The sequence below is a fragment of the Drosophila hydei genome, unplaced genomic scaffold, assembly GCF_003285905.1.
Source record: "Drosophila hydei strain 15085-1641.00,03,60 unplaced genomic scaffold, DhydRS2 tig00000237-arrow-arrow-pilon, whole genome shotgun sequence".
Lineage (NCBI taxonomy): Eukaryota > Metazoa > Arthropoda > Insecta > Diptera > Drosophilidae > Drosophila > Drosophila hydei.
This window is the reverse complement of record NW_022045691.1, coordinates 1,923,116-1,948,338: the sequence shown is the minus strand read 5'-3', so window position 1 is coordinate 1,948,338 and position 25,223 is coordinate 1,923,116. Positions and strand designations below refer to the sequence as shown.

Below are 25,223 nucleotides of genomic sequence, written 5' to 3'. Positions count from 1 at the left end.
GCGCTCGCTGTGCAGCACTGATTTTGATTACGCCACCGCAGCGCTGACTCCGGCGCCGACGTCGACGTCACTGGGGGTCCGTTTGTGTTGCACTGTTTTTTTTATTTGTATTCACTCATAGATATATATATATATATATATTTATTTTTTTCACACATCTGTTGGTCGATTGGCGCTGCCCCATGTACAGTTCACGTTCAGCTGCAAACTGAATAAGGTCGAGCGCTCTATTCGTGTTGCACAAAATATTTTTTTTTGATTGTTATTCATAACATAGTAAAATAAAGTTAATCAACCAGTAAATGAAACTGCATAAGCATTTTTTTTTATTCTCGCTCAACCAATAATTTTCATTCGTTGCCGCTGTCCGCAGACATTTGTGCTACACTGTGTACTATTGTTGTTGGAATTTTGGAAATTCTCCCAGTTGAATTTGATTAAGCGCTGCACTTGAGTGTTATTGTTGTTGATATTGTTATTCTGGTGCTTACGCCCTACGACAAAAAAAAACACAAAAGCGGCTGCTGCTGGTGATTTTATTCTAGCTGCAATCGTTAAAAATAATTGTGCAAAAAACAGAGATTGAAGACCAACAAGTGCGCGGCTACAATTGCATATTGTCCATGTGTGCGTGTGTGTGAGAGCGTGTATTGTGTATTTATAGCAGCTGTATTTGTGCGTGAGTGTGCGTGCCTGCGTGTTGCCTTTTTGGCAAAGTGCGTTCAACCAATCAAAAGTGAAATAGAATTTGACAACAACAGCAACAGTTGAAAAGTGGAACAGTACCAAAATAACAGAACAGCTGACAAAGAGGCGAACAGCACCGTCAAGAGCGACAGCGACAAAACGGTTGTTGTCTACTCCTTCTATTCCTTCGTATTCTTGCTTGGCAACAGGTGTCGACGGCTGCGCAGCTGCATTTGCTAAAGCAACAAGATGACCGATTTAAATGAACTCATGGGCTCGCAGTTTGTGCGCGTCAAGGTAAATATTGGGGGCAAGTGTGGGTGTGGAGGCGTGACAACTATTGAAGCCAGTCAACAGCAGCAGCAACAGCAACTTCTAAGCCTCACACACTTAGTGGGCTGCGCCGGTCCAGTGTTAGATAACGCAGCTCAGTTTCGAGTTCAGTCGCTGCCCCCTGCTGCAGCGCTGCTTATTAGCACATAATGCAGCCGGCAGCGACGCAACCGCAAATGCTATTCGATATGTTTTCGACTTTTGTGGCAGGCAATTTGCAACTTCGCTGTGGGGCTTCATTTGAGCCGCTTATTGAATAGACGAACTAACACTCCTTCTCTTTCTCCTCTCTCTCTCTCTCTTTCTTGCAGGTCGTTGCCTTTGTGCACTTCGTTTTCATATCGAATGCAATGCTCGGCATTTGGGGCCATGGCGCCTACGAGTTTTACAATTTCCTTTTCATTATTGCTATGTTCTGGGCGATACACAGCAAGGATTCCATTGAGGCGGTGCAAACGGTAAGATTTAACACAAAGTTCACTTCTCTGCTCTCTGCTCGAGCTCTTCACTTTCGCCTTTCGTCCAACGGCGTTGCCACCCAGTTCAATCACAGCTGACGCAGACAGTGCGCATTATCAGTTAGTTGGCGCCTGCATATGCAAAGCCGCTGACTGATAAGAATTGCGAAAGTATCGCCCCCCCCGCCGATATCTCCATCTCTCTCTCACTCTTTCTCTCGCACACACACTCTCTCGACTCATCAGTCAACAATTAATTTACAATTTGCTTTAACGACTATTTATTTATTTTATTTATTGCATTTGTTTTTGCTTCTCTTCATTTTTTTCGCTTATGTGAGAAAACCGGTTCTGACGAAATCCGAGAATTAAATTAACATATAAACTCGACTCGTTGCTGCTATTGAATGTGCGCTATACTATAAATACAAAATGTTCTCAACGCCCACAGAGTCGAGTAGTTTACAGACCCCCTGCAGCGGGCAGTACTCTGTGAGGCACTGTAACTCCATTCGTAGATCTCAGTTCTTACTCCAGCTAATCTTCTAGCCTAAATTTGGTTTAGCTTGAGATAAGATTGTCACGAGGCTTTCATTATTGTTTATCTTTAGCTCTGACAGCATTGAAATTCCAGTCTAAAAGAGTTTAATAGTTGCTTAAGTTCTAGATAAAACTACTCAGTAAAAATTGAAGCTGTCTAAAAAACGAATAATTCTAGGAATTATTTTATAGTTTTCTATGTATCAAAAGTTCTTTAGGTTTCCTATATTTTAATGGAACGTTCGATTAGAATATTAAGATTATATATGAAAATCATAATAAAAGCCAAAGTAAATATTTTCAAATTTATTCCAATAATATAATAGTATATTTTCGAACTTCCTTGTATTTGCTGAACATCAAAAGCTCATATTATAAATCAAAAATAAATATGTAAATGTTATTTGGAAATTCTTTGAAATTTCTATGACCAAATTCCCAGTATTTGAGTGTACGACAAAATATATGCATCTAAAATAAATAATTAATTAATAAATGCCATAAAAGCAAGTATCTTCAGTACCCCAGTATTATATGGAATTAATGCTTAGACATTGAAAACCGATCGATCATGAATCACATCTACTTTAAACCGCGCCAAGTATAGCTTCTGATTCAGAATTTAACACTAAGCTTAAGATAAGTCACTTCAGAAGCATAAACCCCTATGGAAATCTATAAATATTTAGCAGTTCTTCAGTTTCAGCGCATGGGGGCATATGCTAAGCTATAGACCGTTGAGCAAGAGTTGAAAGCTAACGGCACCATTGGTCGCACAACACGTGGAGCTATGCTAATTATAGACGCGTTTGGTCAGACGCCCCCGCCCCACGTCCGAATAAGGCAATGCTGCTTATAAGGCTTACAGCTTTATCGGCCATATATGTGTGTGTATACGAGTACATATAGTTGCTTAGATGCCAATCGGATAACTGGAAGAGTTAGCGGCTCTCGCAAGGCAGTTGGCGTGTCGGGCCCGAAAGTCTGAGCCAATTTGAACTTTGACATTAGCCCGAAATGGGCGAAAGGCTCGTAATCCCTGAGGCTAGCCTGCGGCTAGGATGTCGTAACGCACGCGATGCCCAATGCCACGCACGGCCTAAGCACACATAAATCTATAGAGGGGGAGTAAACTCGACTGCCACATACCCTAAAGTTCCAATTGTACTCAATTTTGACAGCTATAACCCGAGTATTACTAATTGATATTTCAGCTAAATGAGTATTTTCGAACAACAGCTGAGTGCTGAGCACGTATACACCCGCTCTCCATCAGGGTACAGGGTATTTTGAAATACAATTTCATTTGCGGTCAATCACACGAAAAGCGGCCATCGCGCTGCCTCTGCAAATGGGCTCTAGTTAGGCAGCGGATCCTTTTTGGCCCGGGCCATCAACCATTAGCCACGCCATTTAATCAACTATGCGGAGGGCAAACTTTGACCCGAAGCCCGCCCTCAAACGCAAAATACTGAAAGAGAAAAATAATGAAACCCCAATAAAAAAAACCGAATAAACATTACATATTTACGACTCTAAAGGGGGCCCCACGGATTGCTTGGCAATCCGAACGAAACCTTCAATTACATTTCTAATTTATTAGAATTTATTATTTAATATAAGCTAGATTACGATGAAATATATACGTATATACTAAATATAATATTTATATTTTAAACAGCCCTAAAGTAGGCTACAAAAAAGACTTGTGAAATTTGGCTGAGAACTTATTGTATCAATTGGCCTTAGGCCAGATGTTGTTACTATGAAAAGTAGCGAGTGAAATGTAACGAGTGCAGATGTTGTAAATCATATAGATAGTCTAGATGTGCTACTGCAATTACAGTAAAAGTGTAATATGTAAGATACGCAAGACAGCCTTGTCTAATTATGAACAGCAGCAAGGTAAATCGAACGAGTATAAGGTAACGAGTAACAAGTAACGAGTAGAGATAGTCGTTGTAACAGCCAGTGAGTAAGAGCAGGAAAAATTTACATTTGATCTAATGAGCAGCATTGAGGCTTTCAATAATGATGTTAGCGAGTAACGAGTAGCGAGTAGCGAGTAGCGAGTTGAGCAACGAGTTGTCTGAAGACTAGTATAAGCCATTATTTAACTTTTGAATGAGAGTCATTGAGCAGCCTTTATTCTTAGCTTGCTGCACAGCACAGCGAGTGCAATGCAACGAGTAACGAGTAGGTATACTCGTTCTAGCTGGCGATAGGAGCAATAGCCATTGCCTGACCTCACACGGCAAAGGTGCAAACAGGCATAGCCTTAATTATTCAGTAAAATTGCAGACTTGACCCCGAAACACACCTTGAGCAGGCGTGTCCAGCTAATTGGCATGTGTGTGTGCGTGTGTGTGTGTGCGCGCGTGTTTCGACCAACTAAAGTTCAAGCGTTCAAGGTGAATGCAGTTACCTTGACTGGAAAGGCGTCCAGTCACTCTCTCTCTCTCGCGCCGACCTCTGACCTATGAGCGCTGCGAGCAGCAAGTTATCAGCCAATGCGATCATTAACGAACACTGCCCTAATCATAATGCCATGCATGTCTTCTATATCTTCCAGGCGCTTGTGATCGATGCCTTAAGCATATTCCTTGATATAGTCAACATAATCATTAGTTTCAACTTCATGAGTAAGTAGCACTAGTCTGGCTAGACTTTGCGACTCTGTGGCGTACTGCTATGTGTAACTGTTTCCGTTTTACTCTTTGCAGATGGCTGGGCCGTTGCATTTACCATCATCAATCTGATACTGCGTCCGCTGAGCGTTGCTCTGCTCTATCGCGAGTTCAATACGCGCGGCGGCAGCCTGCAGACCGGCTCCGTTTTCCCCACCAACCAGCAGCGCAGCTACCAGGACATAGATCGACCCACGCAGCCGACACCCACCAATTCGCAGCCGGGACCCAACGTGGTGAGCATTTTCTAAGCGTCAGCCTAAGGCGTCAGCCTTCCTCAACTCACACTGCGGATTTGGCCTCGAAATCAGTTACAGAAAATGCGAAAATAATACAAAGAAAATACCCCATATACTCCTTTACGCAGCGTGAACGTGCTCGCGCCAGTCGCTGAGCAAAGAAAGTATATTCTTTTAATAATATTATTAAAAAAAAGTAATTTTTTTTTTGTTATGTCCTAGCTTTAAGAGCGTTACAAAAGATATATATGTAGAAACGTATGTAGTCTAGAAAGCCAGATACACTTTTCTTCTTTCTCTTCATCTATACACTCTAAAGACAAATTGTAACGATTAACCTATATACACTATATATATATATATTTATATATATAACTTTCTCTATCTCTATATATATATTCTATATAATATTTAAACCAAAAACAAACAAAAGCAAAAATTGAAATAAAAAACAAATAATTCGATTTGTAGTTTTTATATCTATATAAGAAATTTGTGGCCTTGCGCCTTCGTATACCTAAATAGTGTTTATTGTTTTAATAAATAATCGAAGTAGCGCCCGAAATAATTGTATGTACAAGCCCGCGAACAAGACAATTAGTGAAGAAAACAAATAGCAGAGAGGTCTAGGCGGCAGGGTCCGACTAGAAAATACCCTGAATGCCGTTGCGTGCAGTGAGAGAAGAATCTCTGATCGATTTCTAATGACAAACGTAAGAAGTTATCGATTATGCGAAACATCTATGTATCGATAATCCAGGCAGATGGACGGACGAACGAGCGGACAGACTAAAACTAGCAAATCTACCCCAAATACACATTCGCAACGGCTGCAGGGTATAACATCAACAAAAAACAAATAGGAAAAACTTTTTCGAAAGTTCCGCCTAGAAACCTTCTTTGGCCGCACGGAACTTATATTGATTGCTGCGTCCATCCAGGCAGGGCACCTGCACCAGGTTGAAATAAATGGAGCCCATCAGCTGCGAGGCAGACGTATTGGTCATCTTCAGGCACGAGAACAGCATATCATCGCAAATGCAGTGAGATCTACGGAGGACAGTTCTATATATAGTTCGTGTCAATGCTAAGGTCTGCAGCTACTTACTTTGTGTAGAGCGAGTCGTTCATGAGCTCGTATTTGTTTTGGTAGGCGCGTATCTTGATGGGGCACAGATCGTGCTGGCGACAGCAGCGATCCATTGCCATCTCGCTGCCCAGATCGCTGTACGTTTCGGCAATGTCGCCTGTGCCGCACCACTTGGTGCCTGGAAGAAGCAACGAGAGAGCGAGAGGATTTAGTTCATTTAGTTTAGCAGGTAAGAAAAAGTGGAGAGTGAGCGAGCATCTCGTTAGAGACATTGCTGAAAAACTAACGAGAGAACAAACTCCTTAGCTAAAGAGTCTCAAAACAGACGAGCTGCCATTTAGCGAGTAGATACACTAGACTAAAGAGCGGCCTAGCTCGTGGGCTACAAAACTGGCGAGCTGACGAGAGCTTGGCTTAAGCGACGAGTAGCGAAGCTGACACGAAGCTAACGAGTAACTAAAGTGTTGACGAGAAATAAAACTAACGAGTGGCCAAATTGACTAGTTGCTAAACTAACGAGTAAATGAGCTGACGAGATTCAAATTGATGCGTTGCTATGCCGACGAGAGAGGGGTCTAACGAGTTGCTAAGGTTACTAGTTGTCGATGAGTCGATTAACTAACGTGTAACTAAATTGACTCTTTTAAGACTAACGAGTAGCTAAACTAACGAATTGATGAGCTTACGAACTCTATCAAGTAGTTAAACTAACGAGACATATGGGCAAAGCACAGCTTGGCTTGCCAGTTAGTTAGGCCAGCGACTCGTTAGTTTGATGGGTCTACTCGCTGCTTTTACCTGGTATGATGCCGCTTAGCAGCGAGAAGGGGCTGCGCGGAAAGATGTTCGCCGCCAGCTTGAGTGCGACGCCATCCTGATTCGCTGAGCCACCGGCACTGCCATTGCCGCCCGATACGCCAACGCTCGACTCGCTGCTGCTGCTGCCGCCGCCGCCGCCGCTGCCGCTGCTGCGCTCAGAGCCCTCATCGCTGGACTTGTACTTGAGCCTGGTGGCATAGCTGAGCTTGTCGACGTGTTCGCACTGGTCCATCAGCTTGAGCATTTCATCGAACTTGATCTCCAGCGGGCGATTGTACTGCGCCAGACCATCGAGCAGCATTTTGCCCTCCTTCTCGTTGCTGCAAGAGACGAGTAGCGTAGAGTAGAAGCGACGAGTGCAGCTACTCGCTGGCGAGCTCTACTTACTAAATCTCGATTAGCTCGCAGCCAAGCAGCAGCTTCTGTGGGCCCAGCTCTGTGACGGCTATGGTCAGATCGTGATAGTATATCATGATCAGCGAATCGTTGCTAACGCGCTTGCCGCTGCACGAGGGAGACAAAGAGAGGAGAGAGAGAGAGAGAGCGATAGTGAGAGGCAGTTTTATGCGTGGCACGCCTATGGGCACACGGCCAGCCCAAACGGGCATTACAATTATGGCCGAGGACGTGACTAGTTTTTAGTGAAACGCGAAACGTTAGCGGATTATTAATGCACTCACCTGTACGTTTTCATTTGACGCAAGCTGCGCTGCTCGATGATCTGTTGCGTGAACGACTGGAACGAGGGGAATCCCTGCAGGCCATGCGGCAGGCTAAAGGACAGCGTTGGCTTGGCCAGCGCCACCGAGGAGCCGAGGTAGCCCAGCAGCGCGCTGAACAGCAGCGAGCCAAGCAGCTGCAACTTGACGTTCTGACGCATTCTGATAGCAGATAGCTGATAGCTTCTCTCTATGTGTATATATCGGACTGTGCTCGATTGATTGACCAGTTAAGATCGTCGCCTGATCAGCTATGCCAGCGGCATAGTCTTCCGGGTTGCGGCGCTGCCTCAAATGGATTTCTGTCGCCTGTCGTTCACAATACGAAAACAAAACTCATGAAAAAAACTTTCTATAATTTGCTTGAGGCTTGCTGGCTGGCTTCTTGACTGGCGCTGGCTTGGACTTGGCTCCAACTGTTTTGGCTGTGGCCTCAGTCGCCCATGTTTATTATACCATATTTTATTTATTTCTTAAAAGTTGCGGAGGCCCGGCCCAAGCAGAAGACGGCAGACAGCTGAACGCATTCACAGCGCGCGCTGTCAACCAGGCGAGCCCTTGTGTCTACCCAGTGTGCTGACACGCTCAAAGTGTGCTAGCGTGGCATTGGCTAATAGAGTGCTTAGGCCTGAGTCCTTAGCCCTTAGCCCTATTCCTTTGACTACCTTGTCTTAGTGCGACTTGGGCAATATTTTCCCATCCGCGATTGCGTGTTGCTGCCTCTTCAATAAGTGAGGCGGACACACACGCACACACACACTCTAGAGACACTCACACATACACAGCGCTATCTTATGCATATATGGGCCTATGCTGCGTATACGTAATGCTGCATATTAAATATAATTGCGTATACGACACGTATTGCAACTAAATATTTATGCTTCGGCTTTTGTTGCTTCTAGTTTTCATTGTCTTATAATCGATTTCAGTCCATTCCGGCAGCGATTTCCTTGGGCAATTCCTTGCACTCCAACTGAGGCCTTTGCGTTCTGGACGCAGTACGAAGTAGGCCCTGGCTTAGTATTAATAGTTTATAGTCCTCAATGCGAGCCAGTTCTAAATAAGCTGAGGAATACCTTTAGCTCTGTTGCTTGCTCTGTCTATAGATGGCAAAGTGCTGAGAACTTTAACCGACTCAAGGTGCCGAATACCCTTTACAAACAAAGCGACGTCAAGAGAACTGAGCAAAATGAATAAAGTTTTGGATTGCTTGCTGGATGACCTTGAGGCTGGCTCATGAACAGAATGACTAAATTTTTTATGGCACCATTCGAGAGCTTGATTAATGCATTCATTATTTTAGCAGCCGCTTGCGGTCGGGCCTCGATTGCGCGACTAACAGTTACCCTCTAGTCTGCAGTCTGGTTTGCTGATGATCGAGACAGAGAGGGGAATCCTCGCTGCGTGACTCAAATGCTTCTAGAAGTTGCTTTTAGCTTCGTTATTTCTCACTCTTTCTGTGTCTCTCGAGATATATTCGAACATCAGATATTTCTATTATTTACAGGGTATTTCATATGGGCTAAAACTTCATTTTAAAAAACTTGATTTGGCTATATTTATGTGGCCATATCTCAAGAGCCGCATTGGACTTCTCTAGGAAATGATTTGGATTTCAAAAAGGCGTTATATTTTTATTGAATATATAATATATATAATTTACTTTTTGAAATCGGAATACTATATTTCAAACAAATCTTGGCTCATTAGCTGAGCTATTCCACTTATAGAGAGATACGTTCATTATCCTATCTTCACATTTGTTATGGAAAAATATCTATATATCTATATAGCTATATATCTATATATCTATATGTCTATATATCTTTATATCTATTTAGCTATATATCTACTTTATATATATATATATCTGTATATCTATATATCTATATAGCTATATATCTGCATATCTATTAATATATCTATATCTCTTTCTCTTTCTCTCGTTCTTTCTCCCACTCGTTCGCTATGTGTGTTTGTGTGTTTCTTTCTTTCTCTTTCCCTGTCTCTCTTTCCTTTCGCTCCCTCTCTCTCTCTCTCTCTCTCTCTCTCTCTCTCTCTCCCTCTCCCTCTCTCTTTCTCTTCCTCTTCGTCTCTCTCTCTCTCTCTCTCTCTGTTTCAGCTTCTCTTCTTTTCTGTCACTTTTGTTTTCTTCCTTTCTGTATTCCCTTCTCTTTCTTCTTAGCTCCTTCCCTCACTTCCTCCCTCCCTCCCTCTCTCCCACTTCTCTATTCCCATGATTCATTCATCACACACATTAGCATCGCGGCTATAAATTTCCATTCGATTATTCACTTTTCTTGAGGCACGCCTTCTGTCATCTGCCCCAATGCAACATATGTGTTACGTGGCTAATTGAGCTCTCTGCGGACAGCTGCTTAAATGTGAAACTTTGCACACTCCGTAAAGGAAAGCTGCACGAGTAGAAGGAAAAGGCGAAGAAGGCGGAGTAGCTGTCCAAATATATAAAAAAAAAGTAATTGAAAAAAAAACGAAAATGTCCGCACGCACGAAACATGTTAATCATAAAGGCAAAAAGAAACACCTTTATGATTTTATATATATATATATATATATATATACATGTTTATATATAGTATATAAAATATTGCATTGTTTTAGCTTTTATGATGTTAGTTTTTTCTCCCTTGACCAAGGTCCGCAACACGAAAGTTTACGCAAGCGAACAATGGCCAACTGACTGGAAGAGTGGGAGAAGTGGGAAGAGCGATGCGAGCGGGGAGCAGCCAGGAGAGGGCAGAGGGAGACGCGCAGCGGGCGCTGGCCAACTGAACTGAAGTGAAAGTGGCTCCCATTGTTGCTGCTGCTGCTGTTGCTGAATGATTTTTAGCGCGATTTCAATGTAAACAATGTGAACCAGCGTATGCAAGTTGACAAATCTTCAACAGCAGCCAGTTGGCATTGGCAACTTGTTTCACGCGTTCACGCCCACACATACACACAAAAGCTCATGCACACACGCACACACACGCACACACGCACACACTTGAGGTGTTGGTCAAGCGCAGTTATTCAACACTTGACACATTAAATGGAAGCCAAAGCGAGATGTGACTGAAAAACGAAGACAAAATGAGGGAATTTTCAGAGTGATCTATCGGAGGCGGGGAGAATTAGATTAAGAGGGGGGGGAGAGAGAGGTAGAAGAGAGAGGAGAAAGAGAGAGGAAAGATGCAAGAGGAGAATGAGAATGAGAGAAAGAGGAGAGAATGAGAGAGGAAACAGGAAAGAGGAAAGAGGAGAGAGGAAAGAGGAGAGAGAGAAAGAGATAGAGAGGTAGAGAGATAGAGAATAGAGAGATAGAGAGATAAAGAGATAAAGAGATAAAGAGATAAAGAGATAAAGAGATAAAGAGATAAAGAGATAAAGAGATAAAGAGATAAAGAGATAAAGAGATAGAGAATAGAGAGATAGAGAGATAGAGAGATAAAGAGATAAAGAGATAAAGAGATAAAGAGATAAAGAGATAAAGAGATAAAGAGATAGAGAATAGAGAGATAGAGAGATAGAGAGATAGAGAGATAGAGAGATAGAGAGATAGAGAGATAAAGAGATAAAGAGATAAAGAGATAAAGAGATAAAGAGATAAAGAGATAGAGAATAGAGAGATAGAGAGATAGAGAGATAGAGAGATAAAGAGATAAAGAGATAAAGAGATAGAGAGATAAAGAGATAAAGAGATAAAGAGATAGAGAATAGAGAGATAGAGAAATAGAGAGACAGAGAGATAGAGAGATAGAGAGATAGAGAGATAGAGAGATAGAGAGATAGAGAGATAGAGAGATTGATTGACAGTGAAGAAGAGAGAGAGAGTGAAGGAGAAAGAGACAGAAAGAGGGAATAAGTGAGAGAGAAAAGGAGAAAGCGAGAAGCTGAGAGTGAGAAAAGAGAGAGAGTTAGAGAGAAAAGTATAAGCTGAAAAATCAAGTGAGAGAGAGAGAGAGAGAGAGAAAGAGTGCAGGTAGAAGAGTAAAAGAGATAGAGAAAGAAATAAGAAAGAGAGAGAATAATATAGAGAGAGGGGGGAGGGGGAGAAGAACCACAGTCAGGGAGGGAGAGAGGGAGCAAGGAAAAGACAGAGAGAAAGAGTGAAGGAGAAATAACAACAGAGAGATAGAGAGAGATGTAAAGAGAGAGAAAGCGAGAGAGAGCGACAAAAAGCGATATGGAGAGAATAGGAAAGAGAAAAGGAGAAATCGGAAAACAGAGAGAGAGAGAGAGAAAGAGAGACAGGGCGAAGAAATGAGAGAGAGACAAAGAGAAAAAGAGTGAGAGACAGAGAGAAAAATAGCGAGAAAGGGAAAGAACTATACTGAGAGATAGAAAGTGAGCAGCATATTAAAAGTTAGAAAGTCATAAACGATCTTAGCTAATCTTAAGTTATGAGATCTTCACAGATAAGCGCAGACTACAATAGACTAAATTAAATAGATCTTTAAGAGTTTCAGTCTCTAAAAGAAAATTTGACAAGCGAAACATGTGCTCTTGAGAAGCTGTCGACATGAGCTCCGATCTCCCGATCTCCCGATCTCCCGATCTCCGCCTGCGGAGAGCTTCAATCATAGTTCATGGACAGCGCTTGACTCGAACTAGTTTTATGGTCTAGCTGAAGCCAGTCTAATTAAATCAAAGTCTGAGTCCGTAGTTCTCTGTGAGCTCATCCATTAACCGGATGAACTTTCCATCTAGCTGATGCGATCTAAACTAATCTGCTGAGTTGTTGAGCTGTTGATCTCGACATCATAATTAGATGCGCGCGAATCTCGTTTGTTTTTTGTGTTTTTTTTTTTTGTTTTTTTTGACCCACGTTTCGGACCCATTTCAGAATAAACAATAAAAGTTCATAGTTGAGCGATTCGTGCTGCGATTTCCTGCTAACGGCCGAACGATCTCCCCATTAAAACAACAACAATCAGGAAATGAGTGAAGTACAATGGCAGCAAGCCTTAAGGCCAAAACCCCAAAAGCCAAATCCAAGTTGAAGCCCGAAAGCCTATGCAAATCGCAGTACCAAATTTGGGAATAGGGAAACTGAAAACGAAAATGACAACGAACGAGAAGAGCAAGAGGAATAACTTCAAAATGTGATGAACTAATAGATGCCCTTTAGTTGATCTTAACGAAGATCAGTGAACACATCAAACTAACTTTTTACACAAAGAAAGAGGAAACCCTTTAAGCTATCCTCGTTTAACTGTACTTAAGCTCAAAGATGAATAGATCAGAAATTTATCGAAGATGCTTTGATCTGAGCTTAAAGCAGGCTCAATCTCTAAGCAGATCTATATAATGTCAGCAATTGATCAAACCACCCTCGCATACACAAGAAAACTTAACTGCACTTCAGCTGAAAGAGCAATGTATCTATAGGGATTCGGAAATTTATCAAGCTACCCGCTCTATGCTATTCTTAATGAAGCCTAGATAGATTGATGTAGTAAGATCTTTTCAAATTCCGATATTATCTCTAGTTCTTTATATGATCAGCCACTAATCGGACTACCCTCGTATATACATGGCTCTATGCAGCCTAAAAGTACGAAATGCATGAAGCTACCCTCGTACACATCACACTGCTGCGTATCTAGGCTGACAGAAGGCTAGATCCGTATAAGAAGATCAAGGCAGGTTCAGAAATTTATTGGACTACCCTCGTGCTTCAATCTATGCTAAGTGCTCCGTATCTAGACTTACGGAAGTCTGTGTCTTTCAGATACTAAAGTGGAAACTAGCGAATATATTCATTGAATATATTTATTTTCTCATATATACTGTCTATAGTATTTGAAAAGTCAGGTAAGATCTATAATTTACCCATCCCAATTATGTGACCTGTAGCCTTACTAGTGTCTAGTTCACATAGATTTAATTTCCACTAATGCTTTCAAAAGTTTTATGGGTCCGTCCCTTGTCACTTGAACCGTACATCATGCACTCTTCGTAATCAATTTCAAGGGTAGCAAAACGAAACTTGGCCAACTTGAACTTGGCTAAGTGTTTTTTTTAGGGGGCCAACTTGAACTTTTCCAAAAGTGCAAAGCTTTGCATAAGCCATCAATAAAAACGAAGCAAACACAGCAAATGAAAACAGGCAAAGAGGGCTCGAGTCGGGTATGCGCGACTGTTGAATACCTCGCCTCTGACTGAGGACAAGCAAATGCATGCAGATATATGCATACAGATATATATCTGACATAGCTCATGGGCTTAGCTGTAGGTGATCCATCCATTCCCAATGGGCGTGTCTCTATAGAAACCTTTTCTAAATTAGGGCTCAACAGTTGTAAAAGGCTATAGAGACTCCTGATTTGCCATGCCTATTCAGGACACCATGTCAAGTGCTTAACTTCCAGTCTCTGGCGAGCCAATATACTCTCGTTTTGGCAGCTGGCGAGCGGGTATATTAACATAGGTCAGTGAGGCATGAGAGCTAAGCGAATAGCGAAAAGTAAAACTCGGCCGTGGGCGAAATTCGCTGATGTTTCGCCGTTGAACCGCTAAACTTGTTGCTTGTCTGTCAAGTTGTTGTTGCAGTAAAAGTGGCTGCTGCAGATGCGCCAACAGCAACAACAGCAACAACAGCAACCAGCAACTGGTTTGCAAGTTCGCGGCTTTAACTTTCACATTGGGCGCACGCTTAATTGTGGGCTTTAATCTTGGTTAATTTGCTCCAGTTTTGATTTTCATTTAGTAAAAAACCAACAACACGCCAAACGCGCACGAATCGGCGATTAAAGCGATGCTCGATGCCAACAGTTGCTGCTGTTCGTAATGATGTTTCATGCTGTGCTGAATGTGCTCACATTTTCACAGTCTCTTAGTACCAATCCCAAGCTTAGTCTAAGTCTGCCAATCTGAGATTGAGAGACTGGGAGACTGGGAGACTGAGAGACAGCATCAATCTCACAGTCACTCAGTCTCTGTGTCGTTTTACTCGTTGTTGAGCTACTCATTCAATCTACAACTTTACAGAAGAGAATTTTCTACTCGTTAAACTTTTGACTCGTTGCTCTTGCGAGCAGCGAGTGGCTACTCGTTACACTTGACTCGCTCATTAAGCCAGCTAATCGCTGCTGTAAGCGTGATAGATAACGAGCTCGTCTACTCGTTGTTTCATGAAACGAGTCTTTACTCGCTAAGGCATGCATTGCCTAAGATCACTATGAAAAAGAGAAATTGAATATTCAAGTCTAACTCTACTACTCTACTCTACGCTACTCGTTACAATCACTCATCGAATCTTCAGGTGGCTCTCTCGCCGGTTTTGGAACTCGTCTAAGCACTCGTTACTTACTGAATAAATACGGCTCATTCGGCTATATGGCTCTACCGAGTCGTTTATAATTAAATGCTTGTTGCCAATAGTATTTTCAGCCCCATTTGGAAATCTTTATGCTTGACTGCGCTATGGAACGATTTTGTGTATGGAACCAATCTGCAATTAGGTTGTAAAGTTTCGATCGATTGCAGCTCAATTGCTTAGTTTCAGCTCGTATTATCCACTGCTAACTCTTATTTGATTGCTTTGGCCTTCAAAACGAAGCAAGTGAGCCAAAAACTAAGCCAAGTCTCTCGTAAGCTTAACGCATTATTAAAACTCGCTACTCACGCAAACTTTTAACCTTTACACTAAACATTTCAATTAGGCTTCACGTTCGAGGGGAGTTCGGGTTAAGCAAATGAGGTTAAGATTCAACTTGCTTATGGCAATACACTATGCGTCGGGTCAGAGTGAGTATTTGGGAGGTATTAAGACTGATAGATATAGATATAAGATATATAATAAACGATATACGATAAGCGATATACTATATACGATATAGATATACAATTTAGATACAGATATGCTGTATATATATAGGTTCTGTCTCTCTCTCTCTCTCTCTCTCTCTCTTTCTAGCTCATTTGGAGTCTCTTCATTAATTTATATAGAAATATAAATCAAGTAATATATAGCCATAGAGCTATTGAGGTAGGGTATTGCCTGTTATAGTCTAGCTAAACTTCGCATCAAGGCGCTAATCATGTGAATGGGAATCGGGCTATTGGGAAATTGAGAATGATCATCATCATGATGATGATAGTGATGCTGCACTAGCTGAATGACGATAACTGGTTGCTGCCACGGCTCGTGGTAAACAATGATGAAACATAATGATGGACTTAATATTGTTGTTATTGCAGCTGCCACATGCGATGTGGTTGACAAATGCAGCTTTGTGGCAATCCCATACCCATTCCCAGACAATTGTCTCTCCTTTTAATGCGCCGCTGACAAGTGTGTGTGTGTGTGTGTGTGTGTGTGTGTGTGTATTGGTGTGTGCCAGTTTCAGTTAAGGTGAAACTCGGCCACAGTGCAGGCCATGTGTAGGACCATAAGAGCTTTAGCAGCATTTAAGCCGCAATCAATTTATCTTGGATCTGCATCTGTATCTTAGCTTTCGGCCGGGCCAAACCAAGCGAGCAAACAAGCCATAGGTAAGGGGGGAAAACGGTAATAAATCACTCAAGAACTAGTTGCAATTTGAATTAATTATTTGCCATTACGTTTGCCAAGCGGTTTTGCTCTTAGTCGGTCAGTTTCACTTTTAAAAGAAACAACAAATACCAAAAAAACAAAAAACAAATGCCGAAAAAATTCAAAATCGAGACGCGAAACAAAACGAAAATGGAACGAAGCAACGCACGCTTCAAATCGTATGCGCACAACGAAGTTTATGAGAACCGGACGCCGCCGCGCAAAGACAGCAACTGATTCGATCCGAACTGATCCGATGATGTTTGGGCTGCAGCCGAAGTTGTTTGAGCCGACGCTTAAGCGGCAGCCGACCAGACAGCACAGTGGCGCCCTACACTGGGTTAGGTGTGCCAAATAAATGCAAGTATTTTCAGGCAACATCAGATAATCTTAAGTAAATATTTTTATTTAAATTTATTATAACAAAAATCTATTACTTAAAATACTTATCTATTATTTAAAATACCTTCTATGCTTCATAAATTTATATTTTCGATGCACACAAATACAACGTGGGACACTGTGCGGCATCAGAAATGTGTCAAAAGCAAAAGCTACGCTTCAATGGTCGCCGTTGACGTCGCCGTCAACGCAGCAAGTGCTGCACGTTTTTTTTGACAGAACTGCATTTGTATGCGAGCACGCGGGCGTGTGCGTGCGTGTGTGGGTGCAGTGCAAGCCGAATGCTAGTGATCGATCGTCTATGGCTGTCCGCGTCGACGTCAACGTCAACATCAATATTTGCGCGCTGCTTTATCGTCCATAATTTCACTTGAAGCCAACTTGAGCAATGCCGCGTAGCGTCGCGTCGCTGCCGACGTCCAAAGAAAAGTGACAGTGGGCCAAATGGAAGACAATTAAAAATGGGCGCTTTTAAATACCTGACCGAAAGTGAAGACAACAACAAAAACGAAGAGGCGACTGTGATCCCCGCTAAATGACCACAAAATACGTATAAATTAAAGATTTACAAGACCTTTGTTGAAAGCTACGCTTATCCGATCATCACAGATATATTAATTCGATTTGAAACACCTGACTTAAATGTATTGAAAAGCAGCAAACAAATTAAGATAAAAAAGACATAAACAAGGCTTAAGATTTGATTAAATTCAGAATGAAAATTGAATCGACTCCGAAATCCGTCTTTTCTTCAATTTCGAATAACTCCAGCGCCGTTGAATGAAATACGATTTTGGAAAATTTATACTTTTCAAATTTTTTAAAATCGGCTTTAATGATGAACTTCGAAAGACATTAGACGTTACTTAAAACAAAAGTTCGAGTTGAAAAAATACTAGAGGATGGATAATGGAATTTGTGGGAGAACTTCAACCATTCATCTTGGTCTGGAAATAACTGAAGCTAAAACTATTGTTATATAACGATTCAAGAACAGGGAAAGCTTCCTGATATTTGTATCTTGATTCTTTTTTTTTTTTGATATTTTTTTTCGAATTTTTTTGGATTTTTCATTACCAACGAGGATTCTGTATTTGTTGAATGGAAAGCCATCAATCTTCCCATTCGATTTGCGACTCATCGCCGCTTGTTGACACGGATAGGGTAAAGTCCATGCTGGAGCAAGTGCTGCCGGCGTCATCGAAGTTATCGTCCTCCTTTGTGGTCATAATCACGTCGTCATCTTCCATTTCAGGCAAGTCACGATTCTGCCTATAGATCAGCTCATAGATGACAACGCCCTCGTCCTCCTCGGGTATGGTTGGCATTGCCTTCGGCATTTGTAGTCGGTTCTTCGCCAATAAACAAGAACAGATAAAGCTGCGCTGTTTTATAATCTGCCGGAAGTTCTTCATATTGTTGGACATCAATTTCTGCTAGTTTTTATGTTAATTTATGTTAATCAACTGCTTACAAAACTAAATAACTAACTAAATACATAAATGTCTAGCACAAAGGCAAGGCACACCAGATGCCCCAGCCCTCTCCTTTCCCCAAACAAACACAAATCAAAAGTGCTATTCCGGTTGAAACGTTTGCGAAACACGCACAAAGAGAAATGCGAAAATTATTAAATAAAACTGAATGCAACAGAAAGAATTCAGAATGTTCGACTACTGAATACTCTATACTCAGCTTGGCAATATTTTTACAGCTATAATCGTACCTATAGCTTGGGGTACTAGAGCTAAGGCAGGACTCGTGAAGTGCACCGCAAAGTCTAGGGTATCTCTCAGTCGAGCATTTTGAAGTTCATTTAGTCTATTGCGTTACTTCACACAACAGTACAAATAACTACGAAACCATCCAGAATATATACTGAAGAACACTATAATTTTACACTTCCAAATCTAAATCAAAATCCAAATCTATATATATATATATATATATATATATATATATATATATTGCTATGGACTATAGTTTTCTACAGCATTTTACCGTATTCCCTTTAAAGATCTATACAAGTTTAATAAGTGTCAAACATATTTAATTTTTTTTTTTTACATTTTTATTTTGAGATTTTTTTTGAGATTGGGCGTTCGAGCCGATGCCGATGCCAATGTCAAATTGTTTTAGGCTACAATAGTGTTTAGGCATATTAGTTGTTAATTATAAATATCTCTGTTAGTACTAGGCATAGGTATCGTTAGTTTTATTGTGTATAAACTGGACTTATTTATGTAGTTTCGCTTCACGAATCACACAGTTAAGTGAAAGTCTAACTGCTCCTACGGACATTACAGATAAGTTCAAGATCTGGATATCAGAGAGAGAGAGATAGAGAGAAAAATCCATCGAGCTAGCTTACAATGCGTACCGCATATATATACCTGCACAGGTGAGCGGTTGGCTAGAGAGGAAGAGGAGGGAATTTGAATGTTTTTGATTGAATGATGCAAATACTATTTACGTATTTATATATATACATATATATGTATAAGTATATGTATACATATATATCTATATCATTATTCACATACAACACTACATATAGATATATATATCGAAAGATCCGATGCAACGAATCGAATTAAACATTATGCATTAAACTATTTAATCATTTATTTTGTTTATACATCATTATCGTTATATATATATTCATATATATATATATATATGGTATGTCTTCGTAGCACTCAATTTTATTCATAAATTGTGCTACAGAATTTTGCATTTGCAACTTGTTTTAACAGTTGATTGGTTCTAAAAAAAACTTTATGAACAACATATATATTCATTGATTATCAGTTATCAATACATATATATTTATATATAAGCATATATATATATATATGTATATATATATATATATATTTATATAAATATATATATGTTAAGCAATCACATTATGTATTCGTATTTAGAATTAAAATATGAACGATTATTGGATGCATATTTTCGTTTTTTGTTTATGTATCCAATTACGAGGTGTGTGTATGTCTGTCTTTGTGTGTGTGTGTATCAAAATTATAGGGTATCTCAATTCAAGGCCATTTTTTTCATTGCCTGAGTTCGGTTTCGAAATACAAAAAGTTAACAAAATCAAATTTAGATAATTTCTCTAGTCTGTTTCAGATTTCTGCTTCTGCTTCTGCTTCTGCTTCTTCTCTTTCTTTCTACATTCTTGCCATTCAAATCAAAACTGAAATTTGTTAATTTTTTCTTTTGTGTATTACAAATACCTAACAAAGACCCAATTGCAGACGTATTTTGATCCATTTTTTGTTTTGCTTTGTTTTGTGTTTTATTAATCCTTCTCTTGACCCTCAATTCTTGCTGGGCTCTGGCGGTGTGGGCACACGCTTGACATTCATGCTAAAGAACTTCGTCTTGACCTGATCAATGGTGTAGTCCACCTCGATGGCAGGATAGCTTGACTTCTGTAAATGCAAATAGATCGCAAGCAAATTAGTTAAGAATCGATATCTGAAGATATTTCTTGAATTTGATTTACGTTCTGCGTTATATTCTGACCGCGCAGCAGCTGCCAGTTTTCTAGAATGTGAGCATATCGCAAATACTTCTCGAATTCGTGCAATGTCTCATAGACATGGCACAGACCCAAATAATCGTACTCCAGCCCGGAATAGGTGCGTCCAAACAAACGCAAGCCTGTCGAATAACAAATATTAGAAGGAGATGGCAGAATGGAACCGTTTTTTCTCACTTATGTCGATGCTGCGCAAATATAAATCCTCAGCCTGGCGGAATTTCTTCATTTGATAATTGTAGAGCGAGGCGAGGTGGCCAATGGATAGGCCCACCTCGTAGTCGTACGGACCGAGCAGATCAGTTTTAATCTTAATGGCCTTTTGATGCATACGCTCCGCTTCCTCGAAGCGATTCATTGTCTGATAGAGCCGCCCCAGGTTTCCATAATGTTTGGCCGTCTGTACGTTCACCTCGCCGAACACCTCCAGCGACAGTTGCAACGCGAAATTGTGCAACTCTTCCGATTGCAGAAGTAGACCCTCCTCATCCATGCCATCGGCAATTTTGTCCAACGCAATCTCCTCCAGCAGCAGCGCCTTCACACGCTTGGCGGAGGCCAACATTAAATGATTGCTAGGCACTAGATTTTTCATTATGTTAACCGCCTCATCGACATGCTCCTGGGCGCAGCTGAAGTCCCCAGTGCTATATTCATGGACATAGTAGGCATACGACAGATCCTCATGGGCGATCGCCACATGGAAGTTCATGTTGCCGAAGATGCCGCGACGCACGGCCAGCGCCTCCTTGTAAATGTTAACCGATTGAAATACCGAATCCACATTCAGCAAAAAGAAACCATAATCCAGTAGAGCGTCGCCATATTTCTGATGGTTGGGGCCAAAGTGTTCACTGAAAGGGAGACAGACAGACAGACAGACAGAGAGAGGGAGAGAGAGTGAGTTGTGAAAGCGAGCGAGATAGATATAGATTTTCGATTGATTTTGTTTCACTTACCGAGCACGACGCACCGCTTGGCAGATGAGTAAATTGGCCCGTGCAAAGTCGCGCTTCACCACGCAGGCCTTGGCCGCTTGCCGCAGCACATCGATCGCAACGCTGCAAAACAAATTTGATTGAATGAAATCAGCACAAGTCTGGCATATGTTTTACTCCATATATACACTTATATATCTATATGTTTACCGTGTGGGCGCTGACATCTCCAAGTGGCGCATGGCCTGCACGCTCCACATGTGACTATTGTTATACTCGTTGCGGGCAAAGTACATGGACGAGATTTGCGTATAAGCCATTGCAATTAAAGGCGTCGGCACCGTGTCTGTCAGCACGTTGTTTAGCTCCATCAGTTCGCCGAATGTCTTCTGAGCGAGCTTGAAGTTGCAATGTGAAGACTCCGCGTAGAGCAGGCTGCAAGATATTAACCCATTGAAAATCAATCAATTGAGGATCCAATTGCAAATTGCCAATTGTGCTTACCGCTGCAGGCAGTCGAGACGCGTGATTAGCTCATCCTGGAACGTTTGCATGCGCTTCAGTCTTTCATTGAGGCAGGACAACACCGCAATGCTCTCCTGCATCCAGCCAGCCTCGGACAGAAAGCTGCCCAAGCGCAAACCCAAATCGATGGCCAATACATCCTCATCGGGCAGTGCGTCCATGGGCAAGGCTTCAGCTGCACCCGTTGTTGTTGCGGCTTGATTATCTTTAGGCGTCATGTGATTTAGGCAACTTGCTGCAATGGCCACTATGTCCATTGTGGCAGTGTTTTCGGCTCCAGCTCCGACTCCGGCTCCAGCTGCAGCTGCAGCTCCAGCTCCCGCCGGCTCAACATCGTCCAGGTCACTCTCATCTGCCCCAATTTGGGGCAGAGTGTAGCGGCCCACATAGGCATCGCTGAGGCGACGCGGCAGCGCCTTGTTGCTAGCCATCAATGCTGCCACAATGCGCAGCAGCTTGTAGCGGGCCGATGTGTAGCGAACCAGGCGGCGGAATACATCCAGATTCGATAGCTCCTCCAATAATGTGTCCTTAAGCTCTGCACGCTGTGACATCTACAAGACAAATAACAAATAAATAAATAAATTCGGAATCGAGCTTTAAGCTTTAAAGTAGCTTAAATAATAGTTATCGGAGTAAGCTCTCGATGTTGTATATTCAATTATTAACAGTTCAAGGATCTGTCTTTCAGTAAGCTTTAGCGCATAGCTTACCTAAAGCTTAAATATCTAGCTTCAGTTTATCTTAATGATAATTATCTGTAAAATTCCTAGGATAGATTAAATAAAAGCTTAATGCTTTCGATGTTAAATTAATTCCATTCACATCACATTTAAAGCTCAAAGCTCTTTCTTAAGCAAAGCTCTAATCCTAATGCCGAAACGGACTATTGTTGAATATATTTGTTAATATCACAATATTTAGCTTACTGGCATTTTACATTGCTAAACACTGCATTTTCATGTGAAAATCATTTGAACTAATCAAGAAAATCAAGCCAAATCTAGTTCAATCTCCTAAAAACTTCCATATTAAGCTGCTCAACACTAGTATACTCATGACAACGATCATACTCCAAAACTTTTGTTGACAAACATTTAATACACTGTAATAGAGCCCCCAGAATATAGCAGAAATAGAATTCGAAGAATTTTTGACAAGGCAAGAATTTGATTTGTGTCAACATATTGATTTTGTGGAGTATTCTGTTGATCAAAACAACAAAGTGTTTTCGATACAGCGACTAGTGTGGTAAAACAGTGAGAGAATGGTGCCGAGAAGACAAATTATAATTAGCACCTACACACACACACACACACACACACTCACATACGTAGTAGGCCGTCTTCAATTAGGCACGCGTGTCATGGTCAAGCAATGAGATGAGAAACCAAAGCAGCAAAACGCGTATTACGCAACACTGGCTGTAGATCCTATGATCAACGGCAGCAGCCAATGGCCATGTGGAATAGGCAAGATCTTGGAGCCGAGTTCAATGGCTGCGCCTTGGCTTGGAAGGATGAACGTTGAGCGAAAGGCCACACCGACAAAGCGAATGCGCTATTTTTAGCCAACAATAACAAAAACAAAAGACAACAGCAACAGCATCATCAAATGCTGCTTAGTGTTGTTGTCGCTACTCATAATTTATATTGTAATTGCAGAGCGCTTATGACAAGCAATTTCTCATTTATAAATTCACGTATGTCTGTGTATGTGTTTTGGCATGTGAGCAATGCCGAAGTTTACATGCCCTAACGCACCGCAAATGTTGTTTAAATTAAGATACAGTGTATAAACAACAGTTTATTAAAGATATCATATCGCACAGCTATGTCAATGATATCTGCTGCCATGTGGTTTTAGGCATGATTTACATACAGACACATATGCACACATAAACACATCCACAGACGCATGCACACAGACTCGTGCCAGCTGTGCGCCTTATTAACCAGAAGCTTCTACGCGTAAACATAAACAGTGGAAAGCTTTTCGATTGGCACGAGCTTTTCTAACATGTGTGCGTGTGTTGTGTGTTTAGCTCAAACAAATCAACTTCCGCTAACTGTAAATCAAAACAAAACAGAATGCGCAAATTGTTGTCCTGCTGCACCGCAGCAGAAAAACGTATAAATAACTCTACATAGTTACATCTATGTGTGTGTCTAGCTCAAGCAATACTGCTAAATGTAAACAAAACAGAATGGGACTCTAAATTGTCCTGTTGCGAAGCAGCTTAACAAAAGAAACGCAAAAATGCCGTAACGACATTGCGATAAGCGGCGCACGCACACATACACAAAGCATATACGTATATATGAGTGTACACGCACACACAATTGCAAGTATGCGCATGTGTGTGTGTCGCAGCTGATTTTGTTATTCACTTGTTTGCAGGCTCGGCGAATGCTGCGTGTTTCTTTGCTTTGCTTTTTCATTTAAAGTTGCTAACGATAACGAGCGTAACGCAGCCAGAAAGAACTTACCAGCTCGTAGACGTCGATCAGCAGATTGTGCGGCAGCTCTGGCAGCTTACTGATGCGCTCCAGCGTCGTTACTTTGCAGTCCAGGCCGTTGACAACGGCCATCAATGACAGATCGTATAGGGGATCGGGGCTGTTGTTGTTGTTGTGACCGGAGGCCGATGACATCAAAGCCAATAGCTGCTGTTGTGCAGCCATTTTGCTTGATTCTGTTTCCTCTTCTTGTTGTTGTTGATATAATGTCTGCTCTTGTGCGTGTTTTAAACTGTTTTTTTTTTTTTTTGACTGGTTGCTTGATTAATTGTTCAGTTTTTAAGTGGCTCACTTTGATTTTTTGTTATACAAAAGCTTTCAGCATACCATAACACAAACAAACAAATAAAAAAAAAAACGCGGGTTGCAGCGAGAGGATGAACCTATGCGAAAGCGCGCAAAAAAATTTTAATAAAAAAATTAATTAAACATATTATACTTTTGCCCACGTGCCCGTCGACAGTGAAAATATGAGTATGTAATTGTGAATATCTTGCAATGTTAACAGTAACAGAGCAGCGGCGGCGGTGGGGGCAGCAACAAAACCAATAATAACAGTTACCAAACAAAAACAACAGCAAGTGTCACTTGCGCTAACTTCACTTTCGTTTCAGACGTTCTTCGTTTTTCCTTTTCTTTCTTTTTGTTGTTGCCCAGCGCTCAGCAGCTCCGAACAATTTCACTGCTGCTGCTGAGACGAGTTGCTCTTTGTTATACGCTCACACTCATACTCACACGCACACGCACACGCACGTACACGCACAGCAGCAGCAAGTCCAAAAAAAACTCGCTGAATTTGATTTGTTTTCGTGTTTTTCAATATTTGTGCACTTACACAATATTGTGTGCATTTAATTGTGTTCGATACATGTGCCAAAAATTCGCACGTCTTACTACCCGCTTGCTGCACTTCTTGCACCGTTTGCAACTATTCAATTGAACTTATTTTATGCTTCGATTTTATGCCAAAAAAATATAAAAAATACTTTATTATTTGACTTGGGGATGACAGCAGCGACCGCAGCAATCGCCAACTTACCAAAACTGCTAATTTATCGATATATTTTGCTAACACCACACGCAGCCATATAATCACAGGCTCAACTCTGTGCGTTAACATGCGCAAATTTGCGCTAACGGTCGACCTTAAATCGAATTTTGAATGCCACAAC

At 41.4% G+C, this 25,223-nt stretch overlaps 3 protein-coding genes across 4 annotated transcripts; 1 reads left to right on the top strand and 2 right to left on the bottom strand.

Moving 5' to 3' along the window:
* Nucleotides 1–152: 152 nt before the first annotated feature.
* LOC111596466 (type-1 angiotensin II receptor-associated protein) lies at nucleotides 153–5,270 on the top strand. The gene is made up of 4 exons (XM_023310718.2): nucleotides 153–984; nucleotides 1,332–1,478; nucleotides 4,591–4,660; nucleotides 4,742–5,270. Exons 1-4 carry the CDS (start codon nucleotides 937–939, stop codon nucleotides 4,954–4,956), a joined length of 480 nt encoding a protein of 159 aa, XP_023166486.1. The 5' UTR covers nucleotides 153–936; the 3' UTR covers nucleotides 4,957–5,270.
* Nucleotides 5,271–5,445: 175 nt separating this feature from the next.
* Nucleotides 5,446–16,331, bottom strand: LOC111596457. Its single transcript, XM_023310687.2, has 6 exons — nucleotides 16,144–16,331; nucleotides 7,534–7,881; nucleotides 7,241–7,357; nucleotides 6,833–7,173; nucleotides 6,053–6,212; nucleotides 5,446–5,994 (listed from the first exon to the last, which is right to left on the bottom strand). Exons 2-6 carry the CDS (start codon nucleotides 7,731–7,733, stop codon nucleotides 5,832–5,834), a joined length of 981 nt encoding a protein of 326 aa, XP_023166455.2. The 5' UTR covers nucleotides 7,734–7,881; nucleotides 16,144–16,331; the 3' UTR covers nucleotides 5,446–5,831.
* A 3,149-nt stretch (nucleotides 16,332–19,480) lies between these two features.
* On the bottom strand, nucleotides 19,481–25,088 carry LOC111596463 (amyloid protein-binding protein 2). 2 transcript variants are annotated; one of them, XM_023310714.2, is made up of 8 exons: nucleotides 24,887–25,088; nucleotides 24,022–24,434; nucleotides 21,512–22,086; nucleotides 21,218–21,442; nucleotides 21,029–21,130; nucleotides 20,247–20,923; nucleotides 20,034–20,191; nucleotides 19,481–19,959 (listed from the first exon to the last, which is right to left on the bottom strand). In XM_023310714.2, the coding sequence occupies exons 2-8, from the start codon at nucleotides 24,214–24,216 to the stop codon at nucleotides 19,846–19,848; spliced, it is 2,046 nt and encodes a 681-aa protein (XP_023166482.2). In that variant the 5' UTR covers nucleotides 24,217–24,434; nucleotides 24,887–25,088; the 3' UTR covers nucleotides 19,481–19,845. The 2 variants fall into 2 exon arrangements, with proteins under 2 accessions (XP_023166482.2, XP_023166483.2); XM_023310715.2 differs by having other exon boundaries at nucleotides 25,038–25,067.
* Nucleotides 25,089–25,223: the final 135 nt, after the last annotated feature.

Coding starts and splice junctions, on each gene's coding strand:
- LOC111596466 (XM_023310718.2), top strand. CDS start 937: ATGACCGATTTAAATGAACTCATGGGCTCGCAGTTTGTGCGCGTCAAG. Junction 985..1,331: donor CGCAGTTTGTGCGCGTCAAG/GTAAATATTGGG, acceptor TCTTTCTTGCAG/GTCGTTGCCTTTGTGCACTT. Junction 4,661..4,741: donor CATTAGTTTCAACTTCATGA/GTAAGTAGCACT, acceptor TACTCTTTGCAG/ATGGCTGGGCCGTTGCATTT.
- LOC111596457 (XM_023310687.2), bottom strand. CDS start 7,733: ATGCGTCAGAACGTCAAGTTGCAGCTGCTTGGCTCGCTGCTGTTCAGC. Junction 7,358..7,533: donor CGTCAAATGAAAACGTACAG/GTGAGTGCATTA, acceptor TCCCTCGTGCAG/CGGCAAGCGCGTTAGCAACG. Junction 5,995..6,052: donor AACGACTCGCTCTACACAAA/GTAAGTAGCTGC, acceptor TGTCCTCCGTAG/ATCTCACTGCATTTGCGATG.
- LOC111596463 (XM_023310714.2), bottom strand. CDS start 24,216: ATGGCTGCACAACAGCAGCTATTGGCTTTGATGTCATCGGCCTCCGGT. Junction 21,131..21,217: donor GAGATGTCAGCGCCCACACG/GTAAACATATAG, acceptor TTTGTTTTGCAG/CGTTGCGATCGATGTGCTGC. Junction 19,960..20,033: donor GTCAGAATATAACGCAGAAC/GTAAATCAAATT, acceptor TTGCATTTACAG/AAGTCAAGCTATCCTGCCAT.